At 41.4% G+C, this 26,595-nt stretch overlaps 5 protein-coding genes across 5 annotated transcripts; all 5 read left to right on the top strand.

Moving 5' to 3' along the window:
• The first annotated feature begins 3,662 nt into the window (after positions 1 to 3,662).
• On the top strand, positions 3,663 to 4,601 carry LOC129339828 (olfactory receptor 6M1-like). Its single transcript, XM_054994406.1, has one exon. The coding sequence runs from the start codon at positions 3,744 to 3,746 to the stop codon at positions 4,599 to 4,601; it is 858 nt and encodes a 285-aa protein (XP_054850381.1). The 5' UTR covers positions 3,663 to 3,743.
• A 6,904-nt stretch (positions 4,602 to 11,505) lies between these two features.
• On the top strand, positions 11,506 to 12,447 carry LOC129339827 (olfactory receptor 49-like). The gene has a single exon (XM_054994405.1). The coding sequence runs from the start codon at positions 11,506 to 11,508 to the stop codon at positions 12,445 to 12,447; it is 942 nt and encodes a 313-aa protein (XP_054850380.1).
• Positions 12,448 to 16,359: 3,912 nt separating this feature from the next.
• Positions 16,360 to 17,301, top strand: LOC129339826 (olfactory receptor 49-like). The gene has a single exon (XM_054994404.1). It carries the CDS (start codon positions 16,360 to 16,362, stop codon positions 17,299 to 17,301), a length of 942 nt encoding a protein of 313 aa, XP_054850379.1.
• Positions 17,302 to 21,324: 4,023 nt separating this feature from the next.
• Positions 21,325 to 22,266, top strand: LOC129340045 (olfactory receptor 49-like). The gene has a single exon (XM_054994595.1). It carries the CDS (start codon positions 21,325 to 21,327, stop codon positions 22,264 to 22,266), a length of 942 nt encoding a protein of 313 aa, XP_054850570.1.
• Positions 22,267 to 25,479: 3,213 nt separating this feature from the next.
• LOC129339825 (olfactory receptor 49-like) lies at positions 25,480 to 26,418 on the top strand. The gene has a single exon (XM_054994403.1). It carries the CDS (start codon positions 25,480 to 25,482, stop codon positions 26,416 to 26,418), a length of 939 nt encoding a protein of 312 aa, XP_054850378.1.
• The last annotated feature ends 177 nt before the right edge of the window (positions 26,419 to 26,595 follow it).

Raw genomic sequence — 26,595 nt, 5'->3', positions numbered from 1 at the left:
GAACTGTATACCGGTTCGTTGGGTCGTATTTACAAGGGCAGTTTAAATGGCCATTTCCCCAGGGAAATGGCCATTTAAACAGCCCCTTTAAGGAACTTGCAAGGGCAGGTCCCTTTAAACTGCCCAAACCCCTGCCGCCTGCCAGCTGATAGTTTAAAGGGACTTGCCACGGCAGGTCCCTTTAAACTGGCCAAACCCCAGCCCCCCTACCCCCTGACCCCCCAGCCCCAGCCCCACACTTACTTTCCCCTGTGGTGCGGCCGAAAACGGCCTCCACCACCACCCTGTGGGCCCACAGGGTGGTGGAAAAGGCCAAAAACGGCCTCCCTGTCCCTCAAATGGCCACCGCGGTGGCCATTTGACAGGTGAGAAGACTGTTTTTGGCCTCTCTACCCCTAAAATGGCTGCCATGGTAGCCATTTGAGGGGCAGGGGGGCTGTTTTTGGCTTCTTCCACCACCCAGGGACCAGCAGAGCGGGGGCGAAGGCCATTTTTAGCCTCTTCTGCCACCCTGTGTGCCCCCAGGGCAGAAGAAGAGGCCAAAAATGGCCTTCCTGCCCCTCCCAGGAGGAGAGGAAGGACACTGCGCTGCAGGGGAAGGTAAGTGTGGGGCTGGGGGTGGGGCTGGGGGGCAGGGGATAGGGGGACTGGGGTTTGGACAGTTTAAAAAGCCTTGCCACTGGCAGGTCCCTTTAAACTATCAGCTAGCAGGTGGTGAGTGGGGATCCCCCCCCCCCCCGCCGCCTGCCAGCTGATCTTTTAAAGGGACCTGCTGCTTGCAAGGCAGGAAAGGGCCCCTTAAACTGTTAAATGCTCCTTTGCCTGCCACTGTTAAGGCCAGAAAGGGGCATTTAAACCCCACGAACTGGTTCATAACTGGGCTAGTTCCATGATTTGTGGTTCATGAAATAGAAGCAACTCAATATTCCTGGACAGTGGAGGGTGTGTGTGTTCTATTTACATTTTTGTATAAAACCAGACTCTGTGTGAAAGGAAGGTCTCTCTTTGTCTCAGCTAGAAAAGTTTTGCTAACTTTTAGGCAGATTCCTACAGAATGGGCCCCAGTGCGATGCTGTCTCTTCTAGGTTGCACCAGAAGTGACGTCATTGGCTAGGGATGCGGGCGCGTTCATGCCCATTTCCCCAGATTCTTAGGGGAATAGATTAGCTGGTCTTGTTGGTTAGATCCTGCCAGGCAATGCATTTTTTCTTAAAGTGTTCTTTTTGTACTGTATATTGCGGCTACGAATACTAGGAGCACGACAATTCTTTTTAATTTGATTGGTTGGCATTTGATTGTCTGAGCAAAAAATCTGAGCATAGGACAAGTACAAGAAAAAAAATCTCTAACTGCTGCTTAACACAAATTCAATCTCAAGCATACTTCATTTGAACTTTGATTTTTTTTGTTTGTTTTTGCTTCTGCTGCTTTGGGAAGCTGTTTGTGAATCCCAGGGGGAAACACACTGATGGAAATTAGTAGTTATGAGCACTAAAGAGATTTCAGCAGGGACCATCGGGGTACCATCATGAAAGACTAGCAAGACCTTTTCTTCCTGGATATTTCTTTCTTCCTTCCATAAAAGATAATACTCAACCCTCACCAAAACAGTGCGAAAACTGGCATGCTTCATCAGAAGAACATCTCTTTTCATCCCTGAGCTGAGAGCTAGATCCGATACTGCTTGTAGCAGTTGAGGGCTGTACAAGATATCCGAGGAAGTTTAAACTCCTATATCTACCTTCCCATTCCCTAAGGTCTAGCACAGAAAATCTTCTGATCCTCCCATCTTTTATCAGGTTGGTGACTACTATGGAGAGGACTTACTTTCTCCAAAATTTTGATGGCAATTACTTCTTGTCAAATTAAGAGCCTGGGTCCTTTTTTATTAGCATCGAGTATTTCAAGAGGCTGTTGCTCATTCACTTTCCATGTTAATAATGCTGGCACTTCCTCCAGCCCCAACTTCCTATCTCCTTCAGATGTTTTTATTGGCTTTTTGTAAACTGAATTTTAGTTTTGTGTGTGTTATATCAAGTCGCCTTCTATCTATGGAGACCCTATGAATGAAAGACCTCCAAAATGTCCTATCATTTACAGATTTGCTCAGATCATGCAAATTGGAGGACTTGGCTTCTTTGATTGAGTCAAGCCATCTCATTTTAGGTCTTCCTCTTTTCCTAATGCCTTCCACTTTTTCCAGCATTATTGATTTTTCCAGAGAATCTTGTCTTGTCATGATGTGACCAAAGTATGATAGTCTTTTCAGCTTTATTTTTCTTAAATTTTCCATCCTGAAAATTGTTACACTGTACATTTTCTAAGCAATAAAAGGGCATACAATAGCCTCAAAGGCAATTCTAAATATAGTCCAAGGGCCAGAGGTTTCTTATGTTCTTTATGTAGACAACTGGTGTGCTGAAGTGATTGAAATGTGAGGTTACAATGTAGGAGATCTGGATTCCAAGACCATTCAGCCATAACCTTAGACCAGCCACTCTATCACAGCGTTATCTACATACCACACTGTGTTGTTGTGATGAGAAATCAGAGGAGGGGAGAACCACAGATGCTGTCCTTGGAAGTAGGATGGGATAAAGATTTACTTGAAAAATGGGATCAATGGGAAGTGTGAGAGGTGTGGCTTCTCTTCTGCTTGCTTCTCCCTTTGCCATCTCAATATGCTACCAACCAGGGGGAAGGTTTTGCCTTGTAGAGGCTGGATTGCGACCTCCTCGGGACTCACAACTTATTCTCTTGTCACAGTATATCTTCTCTCTAAGCAGCTTACATCAGCACTTGGCTGTTGTGGCTTCCATTTTAGTTACTGCTAGGTAAATTTGGATTTGGGGAGGGGCTGTAGCTCAGTAGAATGGTCTCTAGTTTCCATGCAAAAGACTCCAAGTTCAATCCTTGGCACCTCCAACTTAAAAAGGACTATGTATTAAAAGACCTCTGCTTTCGACCCTGGAGAGCCACTGCCAGTGTGAGTAGACAGTACTGACCCTGATGGACCACTGGTCTAATTTGGCATAAGACAGCTTAATGTGTGTTCATTTAGCAACAGCCATTATATCCAAGATATGATGGCTGTTGCTAAATATCATTCTTTAAAAATATTATTTCTTTAAAGGTAACCAGATAACCAGTTTGCAGGACCTAAGCAAGTCTGTTAATGATAAAACATTTTGGAGGTCTCTCATTCATGAGGTCTCCATGAATCGGAGGTGACTTGACATAATGTAACACACACACAACCAGATAACATACTAGATGTTTGGTTGTTGTGGATTTTCCAGGCTGTATAGCCGTGGTCTTGGCATTGTAGTTCCTGACGTTTCGCCAGCAGCTGTGACTGGCATCTTCAGAGGTGTAGCACCAAAAGAACTAGATGTTTGTTTAATTGACATCCCACCATGCAAACTCACTATCGATCACCACCTATTTTTGTCTTTTCTGGCTTTTCCTTGCAAATCAGTCTGTATGTTTATGGAGATACCTGAGAAGGTATCATCTGTCCTGGATATATTTAGTTAACATCTCTTAATGACTGCACTACAAACTGTGCTTGTTTGTTTTCTTTTGTATAGGTACCCATGACAATAATTTCCTGTTTTTCAGAAGCTTTCCAAATGTCTGAGACAAACAAAACCATCAGCAGTGTTGATGAATTCATTTTGCTAGGCTTCTCTGTAGTCTGGCAGTTGGAGATCTTCTTCTTTGCATTGCTTCTTGTTGTCTACATGCTTACTGTCACTGGAAATGTGGTCATCATTACTGCAACCTGGATTGACCATCGGCTCCACAATCCCATGTATTTCTTTCTTTGCAACCTTTCCTTCCTGGATGCCATGGTGGCCACAGCCATTGCTCCCAAGATGATGAAGGATTTCTTATCCAAGAAGAAGACCATCTCTGTGTCTGGCTGCATATCTCAGTGTTACTTCTACTTCTTCTTTGGTACCACTGAATTCATCCTCTTGGCTGTCATGTCCCTGGACCGATATGTTGCAATCTGCAACCCACTTCGCTATTCCACCATTATGAATGTACGTTTGACAATCAAGTTACTGCTTGTGTCTTGGGTTGGGGGATTCCTTTCTGTCCTTTCTCCTATCATCATCATCTCTATGCTGCCTTTCTGTGGTCCAAACATCATTGACCACTTCTTCTGTGACATTGAACCACTTATCAGGCTCTCTTGTGCTGACACTACTGTTCTGGAGATGATAGAGTTTTATCTTTCTACTATTGTACTATTGAGCTCTCTCATGCTGACAGTGGTCTCCTATGTCTATATCATTACCACCATTCTCCGCATTTCATCCAGCACAGGGCGGAAGAAGACCTTCTCCACTTGTGCCTCCCATATTACTGTGGCCTCTGTCTTCTACGGAAGTGCCATTTTCATGTACATAGTTCCCAACAAAGGCATTTCCTTTGGCCTCAAAAAAGCAGTGACCCTCCAGACCTGTATTGTCACACACTTGCTGAATCCATTCATTTATACCTTAAGGAATCAGCAAGTCAAAGAGGTGATAAAGGATGCTGTATCTCGATTCTCCACCACCAAGAAGAGTCTGAAGAAAAATTCTGGTTAAGTTCTAGGTGATGGCAACATCTCTCTCAGTGGGAAGGTAAGTATAACAATGATAATCAATCAAAGGAAGAAAGGAGTTCTAGCACTTAGGGTTGCATTTACATGGAAACTTTTGTTTCCAAAAAGTAGAAGATTTGTTTAGGGTGGTGGCAAACCTGTCCTCTGTTCATCCACTTTTCAAGCTTTCCCAATCCTTGATAAATTCTTTCTCAGATCTGGTTTGGTAAACTCTTACCAAAAAGAACATAGACCAAGCTCATTAACAAGCTGACTCAATGGGAAAATGTACTTTTTCATAGATCCTGGCAATGTTGGAACCATTTTCAGTCACAGATCCAGAGGAGTTAGCCATGTTAGTCTGCAGTAGCAAAATATTTTCTAATTTTCAATCATGGAGGAATGTTATGGTTTTATTGTTGTTCTTAAATCAGTAATTGCAATTACGAAATGGGACAATAATGTCATAACAATCAGTTGTCATGATCTACTGTCCTATTTACCTGAAAGGAAGACTATTTTTTCCCCAGAACAGGCAGCAAGAAAAATAATGGATTGCCTTAAATTCAGGTTACAGGTACATACCATGATAAAAAACTTGTAGTGTATAACCTCAACTTAGGAAGATAGTCTTACATTTAGGGTCATCTTCTTTTTTGGCAGTTCCTCTGAGTTTCCAGATTTTATCAGCTAGAGGCTTTTGAAAAATAAAACCTGGAGATTTAGATTAACTAGTAAATCATGCCAATAGATGGTTATAAAGTTATTGTACATAGTACAGCAACAATTACAGACAATTTTTTAAAAGCTCTCAAAATTTTTTGGTGGTGCAGTAGGGGAGAAAATGCAGGAAAAAATGGTAGGTGCTATAGAACAATACGCAAAAAGCATTGAACACTCTATTGCCTGTGCGGATGTGTGGCTGTGGACTCTCTATGGCCAATGTGGATACATGTGTGTATTCGTGGGGGTGATGACAGGAAAATGGAAAGTTTGCAGCCCAGGTCATTTCCTCTGCAATTTTGTGCTAATTTCCCACATATCTATCTGTCCTTCCTTTTCTCCTTTTTATACTTTTGAACTTGTAACATATGTTTGAACTTTTCTTTTTAAATTTAAAAAAAAAATTAAACAAAGATGGGTACAAAAAAGAAAAAAAAGAATGTAAGACTTAAAAGAAAATGCAAGAGACACATTACAAGGACTATCAACACGTGATAAACGAGACTTTTAAAATATAGTTTTCAGCAGGGCTTTTTTTCTGGGAAAAGAGGTGGTGGAGCTCAGTGGTGGAACTCAGGACTGCACAATGACATCACTTTGTGTCAGCTGGAACAAGGGGGGGTGTTAAAGTTTAAATTGCCCTCGGTGAAAATGGTCACATGGCCAGTGGCCCCACCCCCTGATTTCCAGACAGATTGCCCTCTGTGCCGCTCGGAATGGAGGGCAATCTAAACTCCCCTCTGTCTGGAGATCAGGGGGCGGGGCTACCAGTCATGTGACCATTTTTAAGAGGTGCCAGAACTCCGTTCCACAACGTTCCCGCTGAAAAAAAGCCCTGGTTTTCAGATGTACCATATAATCATACTTGAGAATATTTCCTCTCTTCATCTTACTGAGCCTCACCACTAAATCAGCAGACTTTTAAAGAACTGTATAATCAAATTAATGTTTGAACTTCATAGACAGATGGGATAGGAACTTTAACATCCTTAATGCTTTGAGTTTACTGAAATCATTGTTTTATGGGTGTGCATTCAGGTATTTCCAAACTGAAACAATGCCCCAAATGTCCTGTTTCGTCTCAAGTTGAGGAAACAAGGTGGTGGTGGAAAGTGCTTTCAGGTCATAGCTGACTTATGGTGACCCCTGCTTGGGTTTTTAAGGCAGTGAGACTAACAGAGAGGGTTTGGCATTACTTTCTTCTGCATAAGAATCCTGGTCTTGTTTGGAGGTCTCCCATCCAATTACTAAGCAAGGCCAGCCCTGTTTAGCTACTGAGATCTGACAAAATCAAAAAGAGTCCAGTAGCACCTTTAAGACTAACCAATTTTATTTTAGCATAAGCTTTCGAGAATCAAGTTCTCTTCTTCAGATGCCTGATACAAGAAGAGAACTTGAGTCTCGAAAGCTTATGCTAAAATAAAATTGGTTAGTCTTAAAGGTGCTACTGGACTCTTTTTGATTTTGCTACCACAGACTAACACGGCTAACTTCTCTGCATCTATGAGATCTGACAAGATCAGGAAACAAAGCACTCCTGAAATGTTGAGGTTCCTGAAATTCGTTTCCCTGAAATTTTGGGAGTGTTTTGGGTTGCTTCTGTTTTCAGATTCTGCTGTTCTCAGTGAGCGGTGGAAATGGCATCCACAGGCCAGATCAGCAACCCGCTGAAAACTGTGCCAGTCGCCCTGGAGTCTGGATGCCAGGTATATTGAAATCAATATTTCTGAACTTAAAAACAAAAAACAGTTGTTCCTTGCATATGCAACACATAAAGCTACCATATACAAGCTATTTGTCTATCTAGCCACTGGGGTGGGGTGGGGGGGCATCAGCTCAGCAGGGTATCATACATAAGGAGTCCCAAATTTTGTTTCTTCCGATCTTGAGATTCTCTGGATAGAACTGGTACCTTCTGAATGCTGAGCATATATACTGTCCCTGGTTCATGGCCTTCTCCCCCTGAGGCAGCACAGTTCAAAATATAATGCTTTTCTAAGGTCAAAAAGTGAGCATAATACAAAAATAAAGCATTCTGAATTCAGATCTGCTGTCACAAATTTGCCTTCGACACTCTGCTCCTTTCACCTCATCTTTCCAGCAGTTGCTTAGTGTCTCATGTGCCATAAAACAGCTAGTTCAGTTCAGACTTTATTGTGTGTAGCCATATGCCATCACAAAATTACAAAGATTCCATTAAATAAGATAAAAATTAGGTAAAATACAACTATATACAATACAGATTTACCAAAATTCCATTAAAACAGACATCAATTAAAGCCATCAGTCAGTAAATTAACTTCTAATTCTAATGATGCCCTCTTTCTTTGCTGCATTAGACCTTATTTTCATAACAGCAAAGGCAAAAAGCGAAGCTCTGTATGAAATGTGTGCATCAACTCCAGAAAGCAAAAATGAGATTTTTTCTGCATCTGCATGTGTCATGTACGGCTCTACCCATTCATCCATGCCAATGTTAATTCTGATGCTTATGTTCTAATGTTAACATCATCCTGATGTAACTCAGTATTGTAGCTGATCTAATATTGTAACTGCTAGGTTGATTTCATAGACTGCGTGTATTGCTTCCGTTTTCTCCCTCTCACGGCCTGGCAACACAGCTGGCAGAGCTGCGGATAATCTTCTCCTTTGATGTTCCTTGAAATGACCTTGTGTGTCTGAAATGTTACGGTTCTCTATATCTTGTCTAACTAATGTATAAACTCCAGGAAGGTTTCCCAGACGACTGCTGAACTTGTGGTTTAGGAGGGAGGGGAAGGTTTGAGTATTTAGACCTGTACTTACTGTACACCCTATTCTTTTCAAAGAGAAGTTGTACTGCTCAGACGCATTCTTGCTTCCATGTAAGCCCATGGATCTGTGCATGTGGGAAAGGCTGATTTTCTGAATAAACATCATTTAACCAAGGACCTGTGTCTTGCATGAACGATCCAGAGATCTACCTGCCATATCCTGCCATCCATAGCCTGACAGCGTGTAAGCTTAGACCAGATAAAAATCCCACCAGAAACTTGGATCTGGGGTCAGAATATAAAGGGCAAAAAAGGATGAAATAAGGTAAACTTTCTAGTGTATGAGATCCACAGATACAGACCCTTTGGGCAATAGGAGTTTGAGAATAAGGTCTAGACAATATTGCCAAGGGCATGAATTGAAATCACAATAGGGTAAAGGGTGTTCCAAGATTATGATTTGAGATGTTAGCAAGATAAGGACAGTGGACATGGTCAAATTTAATAAATGTGAACCACGGTGCTGCTTTTGAATTTAGAATCTGGGAGCGATCAAACAGTGCATCGGAGTTAAAGCAACTAGTAAACCAAAAAATCATGCAACCCTCTTAACAAATTTATTCTAAAAATAGAATCCTTGCATTCTTTTCCAGTACTGAATTTTAATTGAACCACTTTGGAGATAGAATTTGTTTCGGATGGAAAGGAGGATGACCCGTACAATGCAATAAATAATAACAACAGCAACCAACACTTAAACCGTCAAGACAACTTAACATCCACTCAGAGCGGTCTACAAAATGTGTTGTTATAATCCTCACGACAATAACCCTGTGAGGTGGGTGAGGCTGAGAGCGGGACCACAAGTGACGCCTGACACAGCTTGGACACTTGCCAGCTTCCCTCAAGTTTTGATGGGAAATGTAGGCAGCTTGGCGGAATGTTGGACAAGTGACAGTTGAAAAGTCCATTGGTCAGAGAGTCAAGCTGCAAGATTAGGATGCCTACATTTCCCATCAAAACTTGAGGGAAGCTGATTAGTGTCCAACCTGTGTCAGGCGTCACTTGTGGTCCTGCTCTGAGAGAGCTCTGAGAGAGCTGCGACTGACCCAAAGTCACCCAGCTGGCTTGAAGCGGAGAAGAGGGGAATCCAACCCGGTTCTCCAGATTAAAGTCCTGCTGCTATTAGCCACAAGACCAACCTGAATAAATTAATTCATTAGTCTGATTTCAGGGGGGCAGGGGAGAATTGTTTTTTAAAAGTTCCAAAACTCTCTCATATGAACTTCAAGATTATAATAGAATGTGGTTGTTCAATTTAGGTACAGTAATGATGAGAGATCAGGGATTCATGTTTTCCCCCGAGTGAATTAACTACACACCAAAGACTCCAAGATATTCCACTGACTGTGTCTGATTAGCAAAAGAGAAATTTGCCAGTAAAGCAGCCAGGACACCTTACCACATGGTGAGATTTTGGTAAACATCTTAAATATAATAATTCTGCCTAATTTTGGAGATTTGTTTAGACAGAGGCAATATATAAAAATATTCAGCTTATGGATGGATATGTCTTTGAGTGATAGAGACCGAAGGGGAAAATGGCATCATCCTAGATCCTGCAAGAAGTCAGGCTGCTGAACTTCAGCAGCAAAGGAGAAGTCAAGGCTGTTGACACATCAGCGGCACCAGTGTGTCGCAAAGCACAACAGGGAAAGAGACATCTCTGCAGTACAGGTAACTCTAGAAGTCCCAACCATGGTTATTGAACTTAAACCACTATGAGTGTCTCACCTTTTCTAGGGAGTAGGCGTCTCTTCCCTTGCTTGTTTTACAGCAAATTAGACAAGTGGGAGAGAAAAGAGGAGAACACCAAAAAAAAAAAAAAGGCAAAAGAAATGGAGTAATGAAGGAGAAACAAAGAAAGGAGAATGTTATACTGTAAAGCATGAGAAGACTTTCCTAGATCTTATGGGTTGATTTTAAAGGTATGCCAAGATCTGGTGAAGCTCCAGGTTTCCCCATCCACAAAATATATGTTTCGGTTCATTTTCTGTTCCTTTTTTAGAGATGATTTATTGCTGCAGAAGAAGATCTGAGCATTGCCATAGACTGTGCCCACCTTTTCAATAAGTGCAACCCTCTTGGAAAGTGGCAAGGAGAGAATTCAGCTGTGCAGTTAAGCATACTAAAGAGCTCTTAAATCTTCCTGAAGGGTGGCAATTTTTGCTGATTCCCTCCTTCCTGCTGCAGCCCACCAAACACCACAAATTTTCTGCCTAGAGGTCAGCAGGCAACATACAAACAACATAGTGAGAGTCTGCAGTGGAAAAGGGGAATCAGCAAACATTGCCACTTCTTCTTAAGGAAACTAAAGTGCCCTTAAGTTCTCTCAACTCGAATGGATTCAGGGCAGCAGTTTCCAAACGTGTTCCCAGGAACCCTGAGATTTCTTGGAGACTTTACAGTCATCTTGTCTGAGAAGATAAAGTTGGACAATTTGCCAGAAAGTAACAGAGGGTGACGCACTGAAAATTCAGTTTCAGGATGAGACCTTTATAATAGAGGTGTGATATTGGATATTTTAGGAAGAGTTTTTGTGAAGCAACATTTCAGTCCCACAACACAGGATATGAGTTTGCTGGAATTGTTAGTATGTTCTAAAAACCTGTCCATTGCAGAGATTTGTGGAGAGGTGTTGCTCACCCAAAAATCCAAGTGAGAAACACTTTGTGCTTGTAGAAAGATGTAAAAAATTATTTCAGTAGGGGTTAGTATGAAAACAGTTAATATGGTAGATTTGATTAAGTAACACGAACAACAAACGAAGAGGCAAAACAGATCTTATGTTTAAGTATTTTCTTGCTTAAACTGGACGAGGAGTCACTTAAAACTATTTATTATCATTCTTGCTGAGAACTGACATGCATCAGATGAGGGGCAACTGGCACAGAAAACACCGTTTCAAGGAGAAGACCAAGAATCAAGTCCAGTGGCACCTAAAGAACAAGCTTTTGAGACTTAAAGCTCCCTTTGTCAGATACGAGCATTGACTCTTGTAAGCTTATACCTTAGAAATCTTGCTAGTCCTTAAGGTGCTAATGTACTCATATCTTGTTCTTCTATTGCAGACTAACACAGCTACTTACCTGAAACCATTTTAAGGAAATGCATTGGGAATTATGGGGGATGGGAGACCTAGCATGTGGCCACCCTGTGATGTTCAGGAGTGAGAAAGGAGACTTCTTTGACATATCATGTTTATTTATATCCTGATTTTGTGGCAACAGTTCCAGAGCCTAAGGGGCTCTGAATGTAAAATTAAACAAGAAAATGGTAATAATTGACTATATTATCTATTTAAGATCACTCTTCTTGTGTTCTTTCCCCATTTTTTTCTTTGCACAGTGATGATACAGCCAACCCGTTGTCATGCAGAACTTAACCTTGGTAACAGAATTTATTCTTCTGGGCTTCACTGATGTCTGGGAACTCCAAGTTGCCCTCTTTGTTGTCCTTCTAATTACATACCTGTTGACTGTATCAGGGAATCTTCTCATCATCTCCATCACTTTCGTGGACCAGCGTCTCCACAGTCCTATGTATTTTTTCCTCCGGAACTTTTCCTTTTTGGAAATCAGTTTCACTACCGTCATTATCCCCAAGATGCTTGCTAACCTCCTTTCCAAAAGGAAGACCATCTCAGTGACCGCTTGCTTCATCCAGTCCTTCTTCTATTTCATCCTCGGCATTGCTGAGTTCTTCCTCTTGGCTGCCATGTCTTTCGATAGATATGTCGCCATTTGCAACCCACTCCGGTACACCATCATTATGAACAGTAGACTTTGCATCCAGCTAGTGCTGAGCTGTTGGGTGGGCAGTTTCTTCTTTGTCTTCCTAACAACAGTCGTCATCACACGCCTACCATTTTGTGGTCCAAATCTCATTGACCATTTCTTCTGTGACAATTCACCACTGCTGAAGCTGGCCTGTGCTGACACACGGCTCATTGAAGTAGTTGACTTTATTCTTGCAGTCATCATATTACTGGGCACTTTAGCCATCACCACCATCTCCTACATTAATATAATCATGACTGTGTGTCGTCTTCCTTCCACCAAGGAGCGGCAGAGAGCCTTCTCCACTTGTTCGTCTCATATTACTGTTGTCACTATGTTCTATGGTAGCTGCATCTTCATGTATGTGAAGCCCTCGCAACGTGAAGGGATTGACCTCAACAAAGGGGTAGCCATTCTCAACACTGTAGTTACTCCTTTATTGAACCCTTTCATCTATACACTCAGAAACAAGCAAGTACAGGAAGTGCTGAGAGATGCCAGAAGGAAGATATTCATTAGGAATCTGAGAAGCTGAAGAGGGGAGCAAAGAATGAGGGAGGCACTGGGGTGGATCCAACCGGCTTTTCTGCTGGCAAAAAAGGGATTGGTTGAAGATCAAGGGACTTGCATACACAAAAGCCATATGGGTTGAAATCTGTAGTAAGGAGGGGGATTGGGTGAGACTGAGTAAGAAGTCTATTGGAATTCAACCCAACACACAAAGCACGGTGTCCGTGAAGCTAATATGCAAGGCTCTTGGGCCTTCCAGCTAAAGGTAAACTTCCATCCTATTTAGAATCCTTGGATAGCCCAAAGTTACGTAGCACCTTTATGCATATACAATTTAAGTGCCCCTTTTCCATGGTATTGTTGGTTCATTGCCCAGGATCCCCTTTTTGGATCAGTTACATCTCCGCCCCTTCCAGTTGGGAGACTCTCTTGTACACATTCTCCTGCAGTGCCCATATGGGCTCCAGTTTAGGCTAAAATGGTTTATGCCTTGTTTTGATAAGTGGAATATGTTTCCTTTAGTGACATCCAAGCAGAAGGTTAAATGCCTCTTAGAGGATTCTGTCTCCAAACACACTTGTTTTGTTCGATTTTTTAGAGGCCCCAAAGAAGTGTCAAAGGGAGGTGTTTCTATACATGGATTCTACGTAAGTCCTTTTTTTAGTCTTATTGTTCAAGACCTAGGTCTAAGAACAGGGGAAGAAGAAGAAGATACATATAAGGCTCTTAATAGTTGTTTTAAGGTTCTATCTCCTCCATGAGACAGCCTTCATCATAAAGTGATTTACATAATTCTTAACTTCTCCATTTATCCTCATAATACCCTAGGCTATCCTCATAACACCCTTGCTCAAGGTCTCCCGATGAGCTTCCATGGCAAAGTCAGGATTTGAATCTGGGTCTCCAAAATCCTAGTCTGACACTAACCACTATGCACCACTAGCTCTCTACAATACTATTAACCATTTGGAAAAACCTGGCACTTTACAGAGCATACCGAAGCGATTTAAAGACACGAACCCCGAAGAGGCAAGCTTCGGGTTATTCCAAATCAGTTTCCCGAATATTTCCTCAGTGCACATGCCTAGTAGGCATGTTAGTTTGTCTTCTTCAGAAGAAGTGAGCTGTTACTCATGAAAGCTCATACCCTACTACAAACTTTGTTAGTCTTATAGGTGCCACTGGACTCTTGGTTTTTTTTATAATTTTAGGCTATCTGCTATCAACAATATTGTGGACTTTGTATTTCATAGTCTCTGGCTATTCTAAGTATGGAGGAAAGAGTACCTATATTTAAGTGAAAATATTTTGTAAATGTGTTTGTAATAACTAGGTTGCATTTTTCATAAAGATTATATAAAGAATTTTGTTTGAATATTGGTTCAAACTAGACTGTTTTCACAGTACTTCTTATATTACTGCTATTACACTGTGTAGCCTTCTTGATATTGTTATTCTGTTGTAATTGACAATGCTTACTGTGATAGATCAATGGCCTGATGCAATATAAGGCAGTTTTGCATGCTCAAGAGTTCACAGAAGACCCCTATTGAGCATATTACAGCCATTTAAACTGAATATCACTAAAACACATGTAAAGGAGGCCTGATCCACTATATATAGGAGCAGCTGCAGTTGATGGATCAGCCTGCACTACTGGCTACACGTTTCTCAAGCAGTGTTACAAGCCTGCCCATTCTAGAGACTGCTAGTCAATCAAAAATAGGCTGTAAAGTCTAACCCTGGCTGGGTTTTACCCCCAACCAATAATACTTTCATATTGTCCAGATAAAGCTTCAGTTTGGTTGCCCACATCTAAGCCTTTAGTGCCTCCAAACACAAGATCTTTACTGCCACAGGGGATTTAGACAGAAATGAGAGACAGAGTTGTGCTCCATAAGATTCTTATAGCACTGTACTTCATGGATTTGATCCTATGATGCCCTTCCACTAAGGAGATACACTTCCAAGTCTTCTTCCAATAGCAAAATGCCTCTTTCAACAAATGACAACATTTCGCCATCAGAAAAAGCCATTTTCCACTGGAGGAAATCTTGCTCTGTAGGACAGTGTCATAGGAAAAGACTTGGTGAAAAGGAATCATAACATCTAGACAAGCAGTCCCAGAGGACACATATTCATACCACATCCCAATGAACATTAAACAGTGTTTATATTATGGAACACCGATCCCACTGAAGACATATCAAAGAAGGGTGGAAACATGCAGTCTAAAATAATTTTGTACAAATGTATATCTTTAGATGCATAATAAATACTGTGCTCCTCAAAGAAGCTGAACTAATGTTCCCTGTGGGCCATCAAGAGCAAGTAGATCAGATCTCTTGTGCTTTGCAAAGGGTATATGACTAGAGACCTAATGAATTAACACCAATATATTGGACCGCTTCCATGTATGCTCCTGATGCAAGGACATGGAGAAATGCTTTCTATGAAGTTGAAGCTTTTCCTACTTTGTGAGCCAAGAAGGCAAGGATTCTGCTAAAATACATTCAGGATCCAGAAAGGTACAGACTCAGAGAACAGATGTAAAGAGTGGGGCTTTCGTATTGATTATTTTTGTTTGACAAGCGGGGAGAATCAGCTTCTTCCCATGAGCAGATGCAGAAACCCAGGGTTGCATCCAGCCAGTTTTTGTTCATTTAATCCTGTCAAATTCTTTTCTATACGACATCTCACATGACTTTCTACATGCAGTTCATTTGACTCCCAGTATAGTCTTTTGGGCCGAGCAGATATGACCCTTTATTTCTTTTTCAACGAGAGGAACATTCGCTGGGTCCAGCCACCCCCCTAGGCAGAAGGCTGCAAGAGATCAGAATACTGATTTCTTCTAGCCAAAAATGGATAGCAAGTGGTGAGTATTTCGCAAACAGAGTCTCAGTGATATAGTTCTCAGACTCACAGGGGATATAAATAAAGTCAATAAATACACAAATAAAAGATCTCACTTTTGAGTGGTGAATCAGATTCATTTGTTATGTTTTGTACCAGAAAGGATCATATTGTAGAATAAAAGATTCACAGTGTAAGTGCAAAATAAAAAAAGAAATCCATTAGCATCTTAAAAACTAACAAAATTTATTCCAGTGTAAGTTTTCATAAATCAGAGTTCACTTTTTTCAGACGCATAAGATGGCAAATTCACTACCCTCAATTTATACAACCATCAGAAAAGGGGTAACTTATGGGAGCAGCCATGTTGGTCTGCAGTAGATCAGCAGGATTTGAGTCCAGTGGCACCTTAGAGACCAGGAAGATTTTATATGAAATATATCTGAATAAAGGAGCGCTGAATCTAGAAAGTTTACACTCTGAAAATCTTGTTGACTTTATTTGATTCTGCATGTTTATGGGAATAAAGTTAGCATTTGGATTAATTGCAGGGTCTGCTTTTTGAATTTGTGTCTATGTCAGCTGGTGCATTACTGTTAGTGAAGCACTTTCTCTAAGAGAAGAAAGATCGGTTTTTCTGACACAAATATCCCTACCCTATGATATATAGACCGAACGTTTGAGTAAAGCAATCTGTAGGCATTCCTTTGTGTCTGTCATGTAGGAGATCCAGAGGAGTTAGCCATGTTAGTCAGTAGTCACAAAATAGTAATGAGTCCAGAATCACCTTAAAGACTAGCCAACTTTATTGTAGCATAAGCTTTTGAGAATCACAGTTCTCTTTTTTTGTCATGTAGGAGGCTCTCTATGGATATCAGTCAGGACTTCTTGATCTGCTTCTTTATCACAACCTTGTAGCAACCATATGTTTTAAGTAACTTCTCTGTATTCTGCCATCTTTGTCTAATTGAACAGGTTAGTTCTTTAAAATATTGGTAATGGTGATGTTGATTGAACTAATAATGCCTGTAAAATACAGCTGTAACATCCAATTTCTGTTCCTTTTAGTGCGGTGTCAACAATGATGAACAGCACACCAGTGCAGGAATTCATACTTTTGGGTTTTACAGACAATCAGAAGCTTCAAGTCATAATCTTTCTCCTCCTGATGGGAACGTATCTTCTGACCATCTCAGGGAACATGTTGATCATTGCAATCACGTTATCAAATCACCGTCTCAAAACTCCAATGTATTTCTTCCTCCGAAACTTTGCACTGTTGGAGGTTGGATTCACCACTTCTATCATCCCCAAAGCACTGGCCAACTTGGCCACAGGGCAGAGGACTATCTCTCTAACTGGCTGCTTCACACAGTGGTTTCTGTACTTTGCCTTGGGGACAACGGAATTCTTTCTGCTGGCAGTTATGTCGTTTGACAGATATGTGGCCATCTGCCACCCTCTTCGTTACTCCACTATAATGAATGGCCCGATGTGCTCATTGTTGGTGGGTTGCTCTTGGGCTGGGGGCTTGTTGCTAATGTTGGGCCCAGCAGTTGTTTTATTTCAGATGCCGTTTTGTGGCCCAAATACTGTGAACCATTTTTTCTGTGACAATGGACCGTTGATCAAACTTGCATGTATAGACACAAGTCTGATGGAACTTGCCGACTTCTTCATTGCCATACTCTCTCTGATGGGGACCTTGGCAGTAACCGTTGTATCCTACGTCAACATTGTTTCCAGCATTATGCGCATCCCATCAAAGCAAGAGAGGCAGAAAGCCTTCTCCACTTGTTCCTCCCATATTATTGTTGTCTCCCTGTTCTATGGTAGCTGCATCTTCATGTACGTGAGACCTTCGCAAAGTCAAGGGTTTGACTTCAACAAAGGAGTCTCCATACTGAATACTGTGGTTACCCCTTTGTTGAACCCATTTATCTACACTCTCAGAAACAAGCAAGTACATGAAGTACTGAGAGATGTGGGAAGAAAGGTATTTATTAGGAACCTGAAAATCTGACGAATGTATAAAAGAAGCAGGAGAGGATAGTCAGAAGTTTCTCTGAAGCTCATCCAAATCTCTTGGTGGTTCTTTCTTCAAGATTAGTGTCAAGGTTCTATATTGAGTATGAAGTCCAAGGCTGTGAGGGCATTTTTTTCTGCAACACTGTGAAGCAAAACTGAGGATATTCTAAGTAGATCTCCTTTGATGGGCCTTGGTCATTGAGACTTTATTTACTGACATTGACTCTTCATTCAGGCAATGCTCTGGACCGCCAACCTGGACAATGTAGGCATGCCCAATCTCATCAGCTCTCAGAAGCTATGCAGTGTTAGTCCTGGGCCCTTTTCACACTGCTCCGGGGGACTTGCAATGAAGAGGAACATCATTCTACAAACGCGAAAAATCATTTTTTCTTGCGTGATGTCATGCAAATCTCGCACGAGAAAACACGATTTTTCGCATTTGTAGCGTGATGTTCCGCTTCATTGCAAGTCCCCCGGAGCAGTGTGAAAAGGGCCCTGGTTAGTTCTTCAATTTTTCACCAAATTTTTGTTATTCATATTCTATTGTATTATTTTTGAATGCCCCAACCATTGATTTATTGACTATATGATCTGTCATGAGTCTAAGTGAGAAAGGTGGACTATAGAATGATACTCTCTGACACAGTCACCAACCCCAGGCTTGACACAGCTGTACTTACCTGCCACCAGCCAGTTGCTCCCCCAGAGACCATCACAGACTCCCTCAGCCAGCTTACTTGGTCTGGGCATGGCTCGAGTGGCAATGGGGATGCCGGATGGGCCAGTAGCCCGAGAGATACAGCACAGACTCCGGGAAGGACATATGGTCTCAGAAGCCCAGAGAGCACCACCATAGTGGAGGTACACCGACCCAAGCTGGAATCAGAAGTGGACTGGGAGCTTGCTGGGGCTGGGGTAAGACTCCGCTGGCTACCAATGGACTGAGCATGGCCAGGCTAAAGGATGGGATCCTGGAGGAGGCCAGAGACCACCCGCCCAACCCAGGCACAGAGACACCCCAGGAAGTGGAGGTGGGCGCAACAAGAAAGGCATACCCTGCAGAGGTAGGCTGAAGACTAGTCTTGGTGGGAGGGAGAGTATGAAGTGATTCCGTAGGCTGTACAGGTTGCTTATTTTGTTATTGTCAGTTTTTGTATTGAGCAGGTATTAATGCGGACACCATGTTGTACAATTTTTATTAATAAATTAATTTTAAAGAATGGCAGGAGGGTAGCAGTGACAAAAGTGAGAACAGCTGGCAGGACAGCAGACATTTGTCGATTCCTGGACAGGGGCGGCACTGGGGAGGATAAGAGGGGCTCTTCCCAGTGAAGCCGAGGAAGAGGGAGACGATGGCATGACCTGAGAGTGTGAGAAACTGAAAACGAAACCCCTTTTTTACCCATATTCTGAGGTGAAGGGAAGAGATCCTACAGTGGCGAGGATGGCAGAGAGAATGGTGAAAGGGGCAGCCAAGGATGCGACAGACAGACAGACAGTCTGACAGACAGATAGTCTGTCTGTCTTTCTGTCCGTCAGTTGCATCCTTGACTGCCCCTTTCACCATTCCCTCTGCCATCCTCGCTGCTGCAGGTTCTCTTCCCTCTGCTTCAGATAGAGGAGTGTCCAAGTATTGCTCACCTGCCCATTCTAGAGACTGCTAGTCAATCAAAAATAGGGTGTAGGTCTAACCCTGGCAATAATACTTCCATCTTATCCATATTAAGCTTCAGTTTGGTTGCCCACATCTAAGCTTTCAGTGCCTCCAAACACAGAGTCTTTACTGCCACAGGGGATTTAGACAGAAATGAGAGACAGAGTTGTGCTCCATAAGATTCATATAGCACTGTACTTCATGGATTTGATCCTATGATGCCCTTCCACTAAGGAGATACACTTCCAAGTCTTCTTCCAATAGCAAAATGCCTCTTTCAACAAATGAAAACATTTTGCCATCAGAAAAAGCCATTTTCCACTGGAGGAAGTCTTGCTCTGTAGGACAGCATCATAGAATAAGACTTGGTGAAAAGGAATCATAACATCGGGATGATCCCAGAGGACACATATTCATACCACATCCCAACAAATATTAAACAGTAAAATCTATAGAGGAGAACTGTGAGAAATATTGTTTAGGTTACAGAACACCCATCCCACTGAAGACATATCAAAGAAGGATGGAAACATACAGTCTAAAATAATATTGTACAAATGTATACCTTCAGATGCATAATAAATACTGTGCTCCTCAAAGAAGCTGAACTAATGTCCCTTGTGGGCCATCAAGAGCAAGTAGATCAGATCTCTTGTGCTTTGCAAAGGGTATATGACTAGAGACCTAATGAATTAACACCAATATATTGGACCGCTTCCATGTATGCTCCTGATGCAAGGACATGGAGAAATGCTTTCTATGAAGTTGAAGCTTTTCCTATTTTGTGAGCCAAGAAGGCAAGGATTCTGCTAAAATACATTCAGGATCCAGAAAGGTACAGACTCAGAGAACAGATGTAAAGAGTGGGGCTTTCGTATTGATTATTTTTGTTTGACAAGCGGGGAGAATCAGCTTCTTCCCATGAGCAGATGCAGAAACCCAGGGTTGCATCCAGCCAGTTTTTGTTCATTTAATCCTGTCAAATTCTTTTCTATACGACATCTCACATGACTTTCTACATGCAGTTAATTTGACTCCCAGTATAGTCTTTTGGGCCGAGCAGATACGACCCTTTATTTCTTTTTCAACGAGAGGAACGTTCACTGGGTCCAGCCAGCCCCCTAGGCAGAAGGCTGCAAGAGATCAGAATACTGATTTCTTCTAGCCAAAAATGGATAGCAAGTGGTGAGTATTTTGGAAACAGAGTCTCAGTGATATAGTTCTCAGTCTCACAGGGGATATAAATAAAGTCAATAAATACACAAATAAAAGATCTCACTTTTGAGTGGTGAATCAGATTCATTTGTTATGTTTTGTCCCAGAAAGGATCATATTGTAGAATAAAAGATTCACAGTGTAAGTGCAAAATAAAAAAAGAAATCCATTAGCATCTTAAAAACTAACAAAATTTATTCCAGTGTAAGTTTTCATAAATCAGAGTTCACTTTTTTCAGACGCATAAGATGGCAAATTCATTATCCTCAATTTTTACAACCAACAGAAAAGGGGTAATTTATGGGAGCAGCCATGTTGGTCTGCAGTAGATCAGCAGGATTTGAGTCCAGTGGCACCTTACACATCAGGAAGATTTTATATGAAATATATCTGAAGAAAGGAGCGCTGAATCTAGAAAGTTTACACTCTGAAAATCTTGTTGACTTTATTTGATTCTGCATGTTTATGGGGATAAAATTGGCATTTGGATTTATTGCAGGGTCTGCTTTTTGAATTTGTGTCTGTCAGCTGGCGATTATTGTTAGTGAATAGCTTTCTCTAAGAGAAGAAATACCAGTTTATCTGACAGAAACATCCCGACCCAATGATATATAGACAGAAAGTTTGGGTAATGTAAGCTGTAGGCATTCCTTTGTGTCTGTCATGTGGGAGATCCAGAGGAGTTAGCCATGTTAGTCAGTAGTCACAAAATAGTAATAAGTCCAGAATCACCTTAAAGACCAGCCAACTTTATTGTAGCATAAGCTTCCGAGAATCACAGGGCCAAGCTACACATGACGAATGACACTTGAACAGCAAGTGTATTTCTCCCTGTTCACTTGACCTCCACTCAATCCACTTGCCGTTCAAGTGTCATTCGTCATGTGTAGCTTGGCCCACAGTTCTCTTATTTGTCATGTAGGAGGCTCTCTATGGATATCAGTCTGGATTTCTTGATCTGCTTCTTTAACACAACTTTGTAGCAACCATATGCTTTAATTAATTTCTCTGTATTCTGCCACCTTTGTCTAATTCAGCAGGTTAGTTCTTAAATATATTGGTAAGGGTGATGTTGATTGAACTAATAATGCCTGTAAAATACAGCTGTAACATCCAATTTCTGTTCCTTTTAGTGCGGTGTCAACAATGATGAACAGCACAACAGTGCAGGAATTCATACTTTTGGGTTTTACGGACAATCAGAAGCTTCAAGTCATACTCTTTTTCCTCCTGATGGGAACATATCTTCTGACCATCTCAGGGAACATGTTGATCATTGCAATCACGTTATCAAATCACCGTCTCAAAACTCCAATGTATTTCTTCCTCCGAAACTTTGCACTGTTGGAGGTTGGATTCACCACTTCTATCATTCCCAAAGCACTGGCTAACTTGGCCACAGGGCAGAGGACTATCTCTCTAACTGGCTGCTTTACACAGTGCTTTCTGTACTTTGCCTTGGGGACAACGGAATTCTTTCTGCTGGCAGTTATGTCCTTTGACAGATATGTGGCCATCTGCCACCCTCTTCATTACTCCACTATAATGAATGGCCCAATGTGCTCATTGTTGGTGGGTTGCTCTTGGGCTGGGGGCTTGTTGCTAATGCTTGGTCCAGCAGTTGTTTTATTTCAGATGCCGTTTTGTGGCCCAAATACTGTGAACCATTTTTTCTGTGACAATGGACCATTGATCAAACTTGCATGTATAGACACAAGTCTGATGGAACTTGCCGACTTCTTCATTGCCACACTCTCTCTTATTGGGAGTCTGGCAGTAACCGTTGTATCCTACATCAACATTATTTCCAGCATTATGCACATCCCATCAAAGCAAGAGAGGCAGAAAGCCTTCTCCACTTGTTCCTCCCATATTATTGTTGTCTCCCTGTTCTATGGTAGCTGCATCTTCATGTACGTGAGACCTTCGCAAAGTCAAGGGTTTGACTTCAACAAAGGAGTCTCCATACTGAATACTGTGGTTACCCCTTTGTTGAACCCATATATCTACACTCTCAGGAACAAGCAAGTACATGAAGTACTGAAAGATACTGGAAGAAAGATATTTATTAGGTATCTGAGAAGCTGATGAAGGTGTCAGTCTACAGAAGACAGGGTACGTTGAAGTTGACTCCCAACTCTTGCCGCAAGAAATCCAAGCTCTCTTGAGTACATGGGTCTTTATTGAGATATCATAGGCTTCGCCGGACATATGTCCCTAGGTTACACAGAGACCTGGCTGTACACAGGTCTCTTGTTAAGAATGACGCACTGACTACACGCTACATTATATCAACCCTTCTCCATGTCCCCCACCCCTCAAGTTCTCCCAGCAGAACATAATCAGTAGTGGAACAGGAAGGAGTCATCCCAAGGCCGCTGTGGCGAGCCATCCGAGATAAGGGCTCACCCATCCTGGAATCTGGAAAGCAACAAGGGAACAGGTGCACGAGGCTATTGCAACATATCATAAGCTGAGTAACAACTCCACAGCTCTGAATAGCCTTAAGCAAAGATTCTATATAAAGATATTTAAAAGCATTGGGGAAAACATTGAATGCTTGTGGAACACCTCATGACAGTTCCTCTAAAGCCAAATCAGCCTCTCCAAAAAATCCTCTCCCATCGATGTGTTACCAAACCCTGGAAGCAATGGAGAGAAAGACTAGACACTCAAATCGGAATTGAAATAGTTTAACAAGAACGAATAGTAGGTGTTTAATCAAATGAACAAAGAAGTATTGCTCTTCTCAACTTGCGTCCAGGAATCATCACACCAATTTGTGAAAATGTATTGAAATCAGAACTTTGAAAAAAGTGAACTGAAATTATTTGAAAGACTAGTGGTGGTTGTTTTCTCCACAGCTATGTTCTCTTTCCTGGTGCTTATACTTTAATTTTCTAACAAAATGTTCCTATCATAACGATCAGCAATGAAATCTTGGGAAATAGCCAACTTGTTTTGGCTCTGCTTGGTTTGAACAGGAGCACACAATGAGATCCTCGGGTACCTTTTAGAATAAATGGTGGTGCCTTGAACCAATTACATCAGACACACGGCTAACATCCCTTGTGTTCCCTAAGAAGCAAAGTGGATTTTGTCAAAGCCATAAGCTCAGGGAAACAGCTGAGCACACCACTGCCAACTGGAGGGAGCTGCAGCAAAGAGATGGAGAAATGGATGCAATCAATGTTCAGAGTTTGTGAGCTAACAAAGTGACGTATCTGCTAAATGGCATTAAGACTCAAAAATGCTCTTGTTACTTGGTCAAAAATGGTCTTGTTAAGTGAAACTTCTGCATATGCTTACTTTGCCTGGGCAGCTTTATCTCGTGGCCTCTTTCGGATTCTTTCTTAGCTATAGCCTGGTGGCTCTCAGGGCTTCTTTGTCATCTGAAGAAAGAAGAGCACAGAACAAAACGCTGGGAGGCCTTGTATGTATGTCCTTTTGGCAAATAGGTTTGCAATTGAGTATTTTGCTAGGAATACACATTTGGATGGGGAATAAAAGAGATGCAGGGACATGCTAAACAGAGTTAATGAACATAGAAAAGTGTACCTTGAGTTAGAACGGCAATGTAAATGTGTCACATATGGTATGTTTTCATCTGCAATAGAACATTTGACTTACAACAACTAATCCTTACAGCTAGGTTGCAATATTTCCATATGCAACCTGCTGAAACCTATTACATTGAGTAGCATCTAATTAATTAAGTTCATAAGACATTCTGCATTATACTCTAAAGCTGAATTACATAGTTCATCCATCACGGCCAGAAATGTATTTCTGCTTCCCAATAGCTGCATTTTCCAGTGGGGAATTCATCCAGCTCGATGAAGTATCCTGAAGAACTGAGAAACTTGCGCTTTGTGATATTTTGGCTGCTCTTAAAATAGGTATTACATGTCTTGTTTTGGGAGATTTCTTTCGACCAACAATGCTTACCTAAAATCTCTATTTTGTAACAAATTGTGTGCGTATTAAAAAGGGTAGGATTTTTTCCCCATTTTTTTGGTTAATATAACAATATGTTCCTCTTATTCTCTTTTCCTCTATCTAAAGTGGAATTCTCTTTGATTTTTCATTAATTTATCTTTGAGTTTCTTTAACCATGTGATAATGTACAATTCCTCACTTGTGGATTTCTGCCTGCTGTTGTGCCTCTGTAATATGATACAAAGGTTAAAAGCAGTCTGATGCAGCAAGAATATGTTTGGGAGACGTGCTGGCTTGTGTTTAATTTTTTTAATAACTCATTTTGTTATTTATTTTTCAACTATGCTCATAGTAGATGAAATAAATAAATGCATTTCTTCTTAGAGATCTAAATCAAATCTTCTTCTTCATGAAAGATGAATTGCTTGAAAACTAACTCGAGTTCCAAAAAAGAGGACTAGAAAACAGATTGCTGGATTTCAGGGAGAAATTCAACAAAGGCACTAAGAGAATTCCACTTGGTTCTAGTGAGGGATAACATTCACCATTCATATCTGATGGCTAGAGTGTACCATTAGTGGCCCTATTTATGGTAATCAAGCCTTCACCTTGGTTGTCATGGGCTCAGCCTAGAGCAAAATTCATTGTAAACTGGGAGGTTCCTCATTAGGGAAGGAGCCTAAGAAATTATGAGCAAGTCTTAAATCATTTTGAGAGGCCTAGTTACATTTCTTCAGGTGTGTGTGTGGGGGGTTATTGCAGCTCAAATTTCTATCTTATCTCAAACTCCATTATACAGGTAACATACCTCTGATACCCACATTCTGGGGAGAAATTAGTTGACATTTGACTGGCCACTTTAGAGACATGGTACTCAGTCAGATTCTGAAAGTTCTCCCTCCCCTTTTCCTTTCTTTCTTTCTTTCTTTCTTTCTTTCTTTCTTTCTTTCTTTCTTTCTTTCTTTCTTTCTTTCTTTCTTTCTTTCTTTCTTTCTTTCTTTCTTTCTTTCTTTCTTTCTTTCTTTCTTTCTTTCACCTTAAGAGGCTATCCAATGGTAATTCCATTCTGCTTCCAAGCAGAAAGGGAAAGCAATGTTAATTCCTTATACATCAGTTGTGGCGGGAGATGCTGCCCTTCAACCCCATTTGCCTACACAGGACGGCATGAAGTTTTAGGCCTTGACAGGACAAAAAGAGCTCCTTTCTCAGTGTTCTATTTGGTGACCTCTCCTTAGCCCAACAAACCTGTTATATTAATAATGGTAATGTTGACTTAATGGAAGAAAAATAACATGAAAAATGCTTTTTAAACACACCTCTGACATCTTTATTTCTCTTTCTTTTAGAGTGGTAGCTAAAATTATGAACAGCACGATGGTACGGGAATTCATACTCTTGGGTTTTACTGACAATCATGAACTTGAAATCCTCATTTTTCTTGTACTCTCTGGGACATATACTTTGACCATCATGGGGAACATGATCATCATCGTGATCACATTGGTGGATCACCGTCTCTACACCCCAATGTATTTCTTCCTCCGACATTATGCCCTCTTAGAGATTGGGCTCACCACTTCCATTATTCCCAAAGCATTGGCCAACATGGCTATGGGCTGCAGGAGTATCTCCATATCTGGTTGCTTCACACAATTATTCCTGTACTTTGTCTTGGGGACTACAGAGTTCTTTCTGTTGGCAGTAATGTCTGTTGATAGATATGTGGCCATCTGTCACCCTCTTCATTATTCAACTATAATGCATCGTAAAGCTTGCTCGTTACTGGTGCGTGGCTCTTGGTTTGCAAGTTTTATTTTGATTCTGGGTCCAGCAGTTGCATTATTTCTGATGCCATTTTGTGGTCCAAATACAGTGAACCATTTTTTCTGTGATAGTGGACCGCTGATCAGACTTGTATGTGTAGACACAAGTCTGCTACAACTTGCAGATTTCTTCCTTGCCATACTCTGTCTCATTGGGACCTTGGCGATAACCATTGTATCCTACGTCAACATTATTTCCAGCATTATGCACATCCCATTGAATCAAGAGAGAAAGAAAGCCATCTCCACTTGTTCCTCCCATATTATTGTTGTCTCCCTGTTCTATGGTAGCTGCATCTTTATGTATGTGAGACCTTCAGAAAGTGAAGAGTTTGACTTCAACAAAGGAGTCTCCATACTGAATACCGTAGTTACCCCTTTGTTGAACCCATTTATCTACACTCTCAGGAACAAACAAGTGCATGAAGTACTGAGAGATGCGAGAAGAAAGATATTTGTTAGGAATCTAAGAAGCTGATGAATGTATAAAAGAAAGCAGGAGCGGATAAGCAGAAGTATCTGTGAAGCTCATCCAAATTATTTGGTACTGTTTCAGTGATCAGTGCCAGGGTTCTATATCAAGTCAAAGGATTTGAGCGGGAATTATTTCTCCAACACTGTCGAGCAAAAATGATGATATCCAAAGTAAATCTTC

The sequence above is a fragment of the Eublepharis macularius genome, chromosome 12 (genome assembly GCF_028583425.1).
Source record: "Eublepharis macularius isolate TG4126 chromosome 12, MPM_Emac_v1.0, whole genome shotgun sequence".
NCBI classification, from domain to species: Eukaryota; Metazoa; Chordata; class Lepidosauria; order Squamata; family Eublepharidae; genus Eublepharis; species Eublepharis macularius.
Note: the sequence above shows the minus strand (reverse complement) of the source record. Positions and strands in the feature narration are given on the sequence as shown.

Excerpts from the sequence above, each read along its gene's own strand:
- LOC129339828 (XM_054994406.1), top strand. The coding sequence starts at position 3,744 with ATGCTTACTGTCACTGGAAATGTGGTCATCATTACTGCAACCTGGATT.
- LOC129339827 (XM_054994405.1), top strand. The coding sequence starts at position 11,506 with ATGCAGAACTTAACCTTGGTAACAGAATTTATTCTTCTGGGCTTCACT.
- LOC129339826 (XM_054994404.1), top strand. The coding sequence starts at position 16,360 with ATGATGAACAGCACACCAGTGCAGGAATTCATACTTTTGGGTTTTACA.
- LOC129340045 (XM_054994595.1), top strand. The coding sequence starts at position 21,325 with ATGATGAACAGCACAACAGTGCAGGAATTCATACTTTTGGGTTTTACG.
- LOC129339825 (XM_054994403.1), top strand. The coding sequence starts at position 25,480 with ATGAACAGCACGATGGTACGGGAATTCATACTCTTGGGTTTTACTGAC.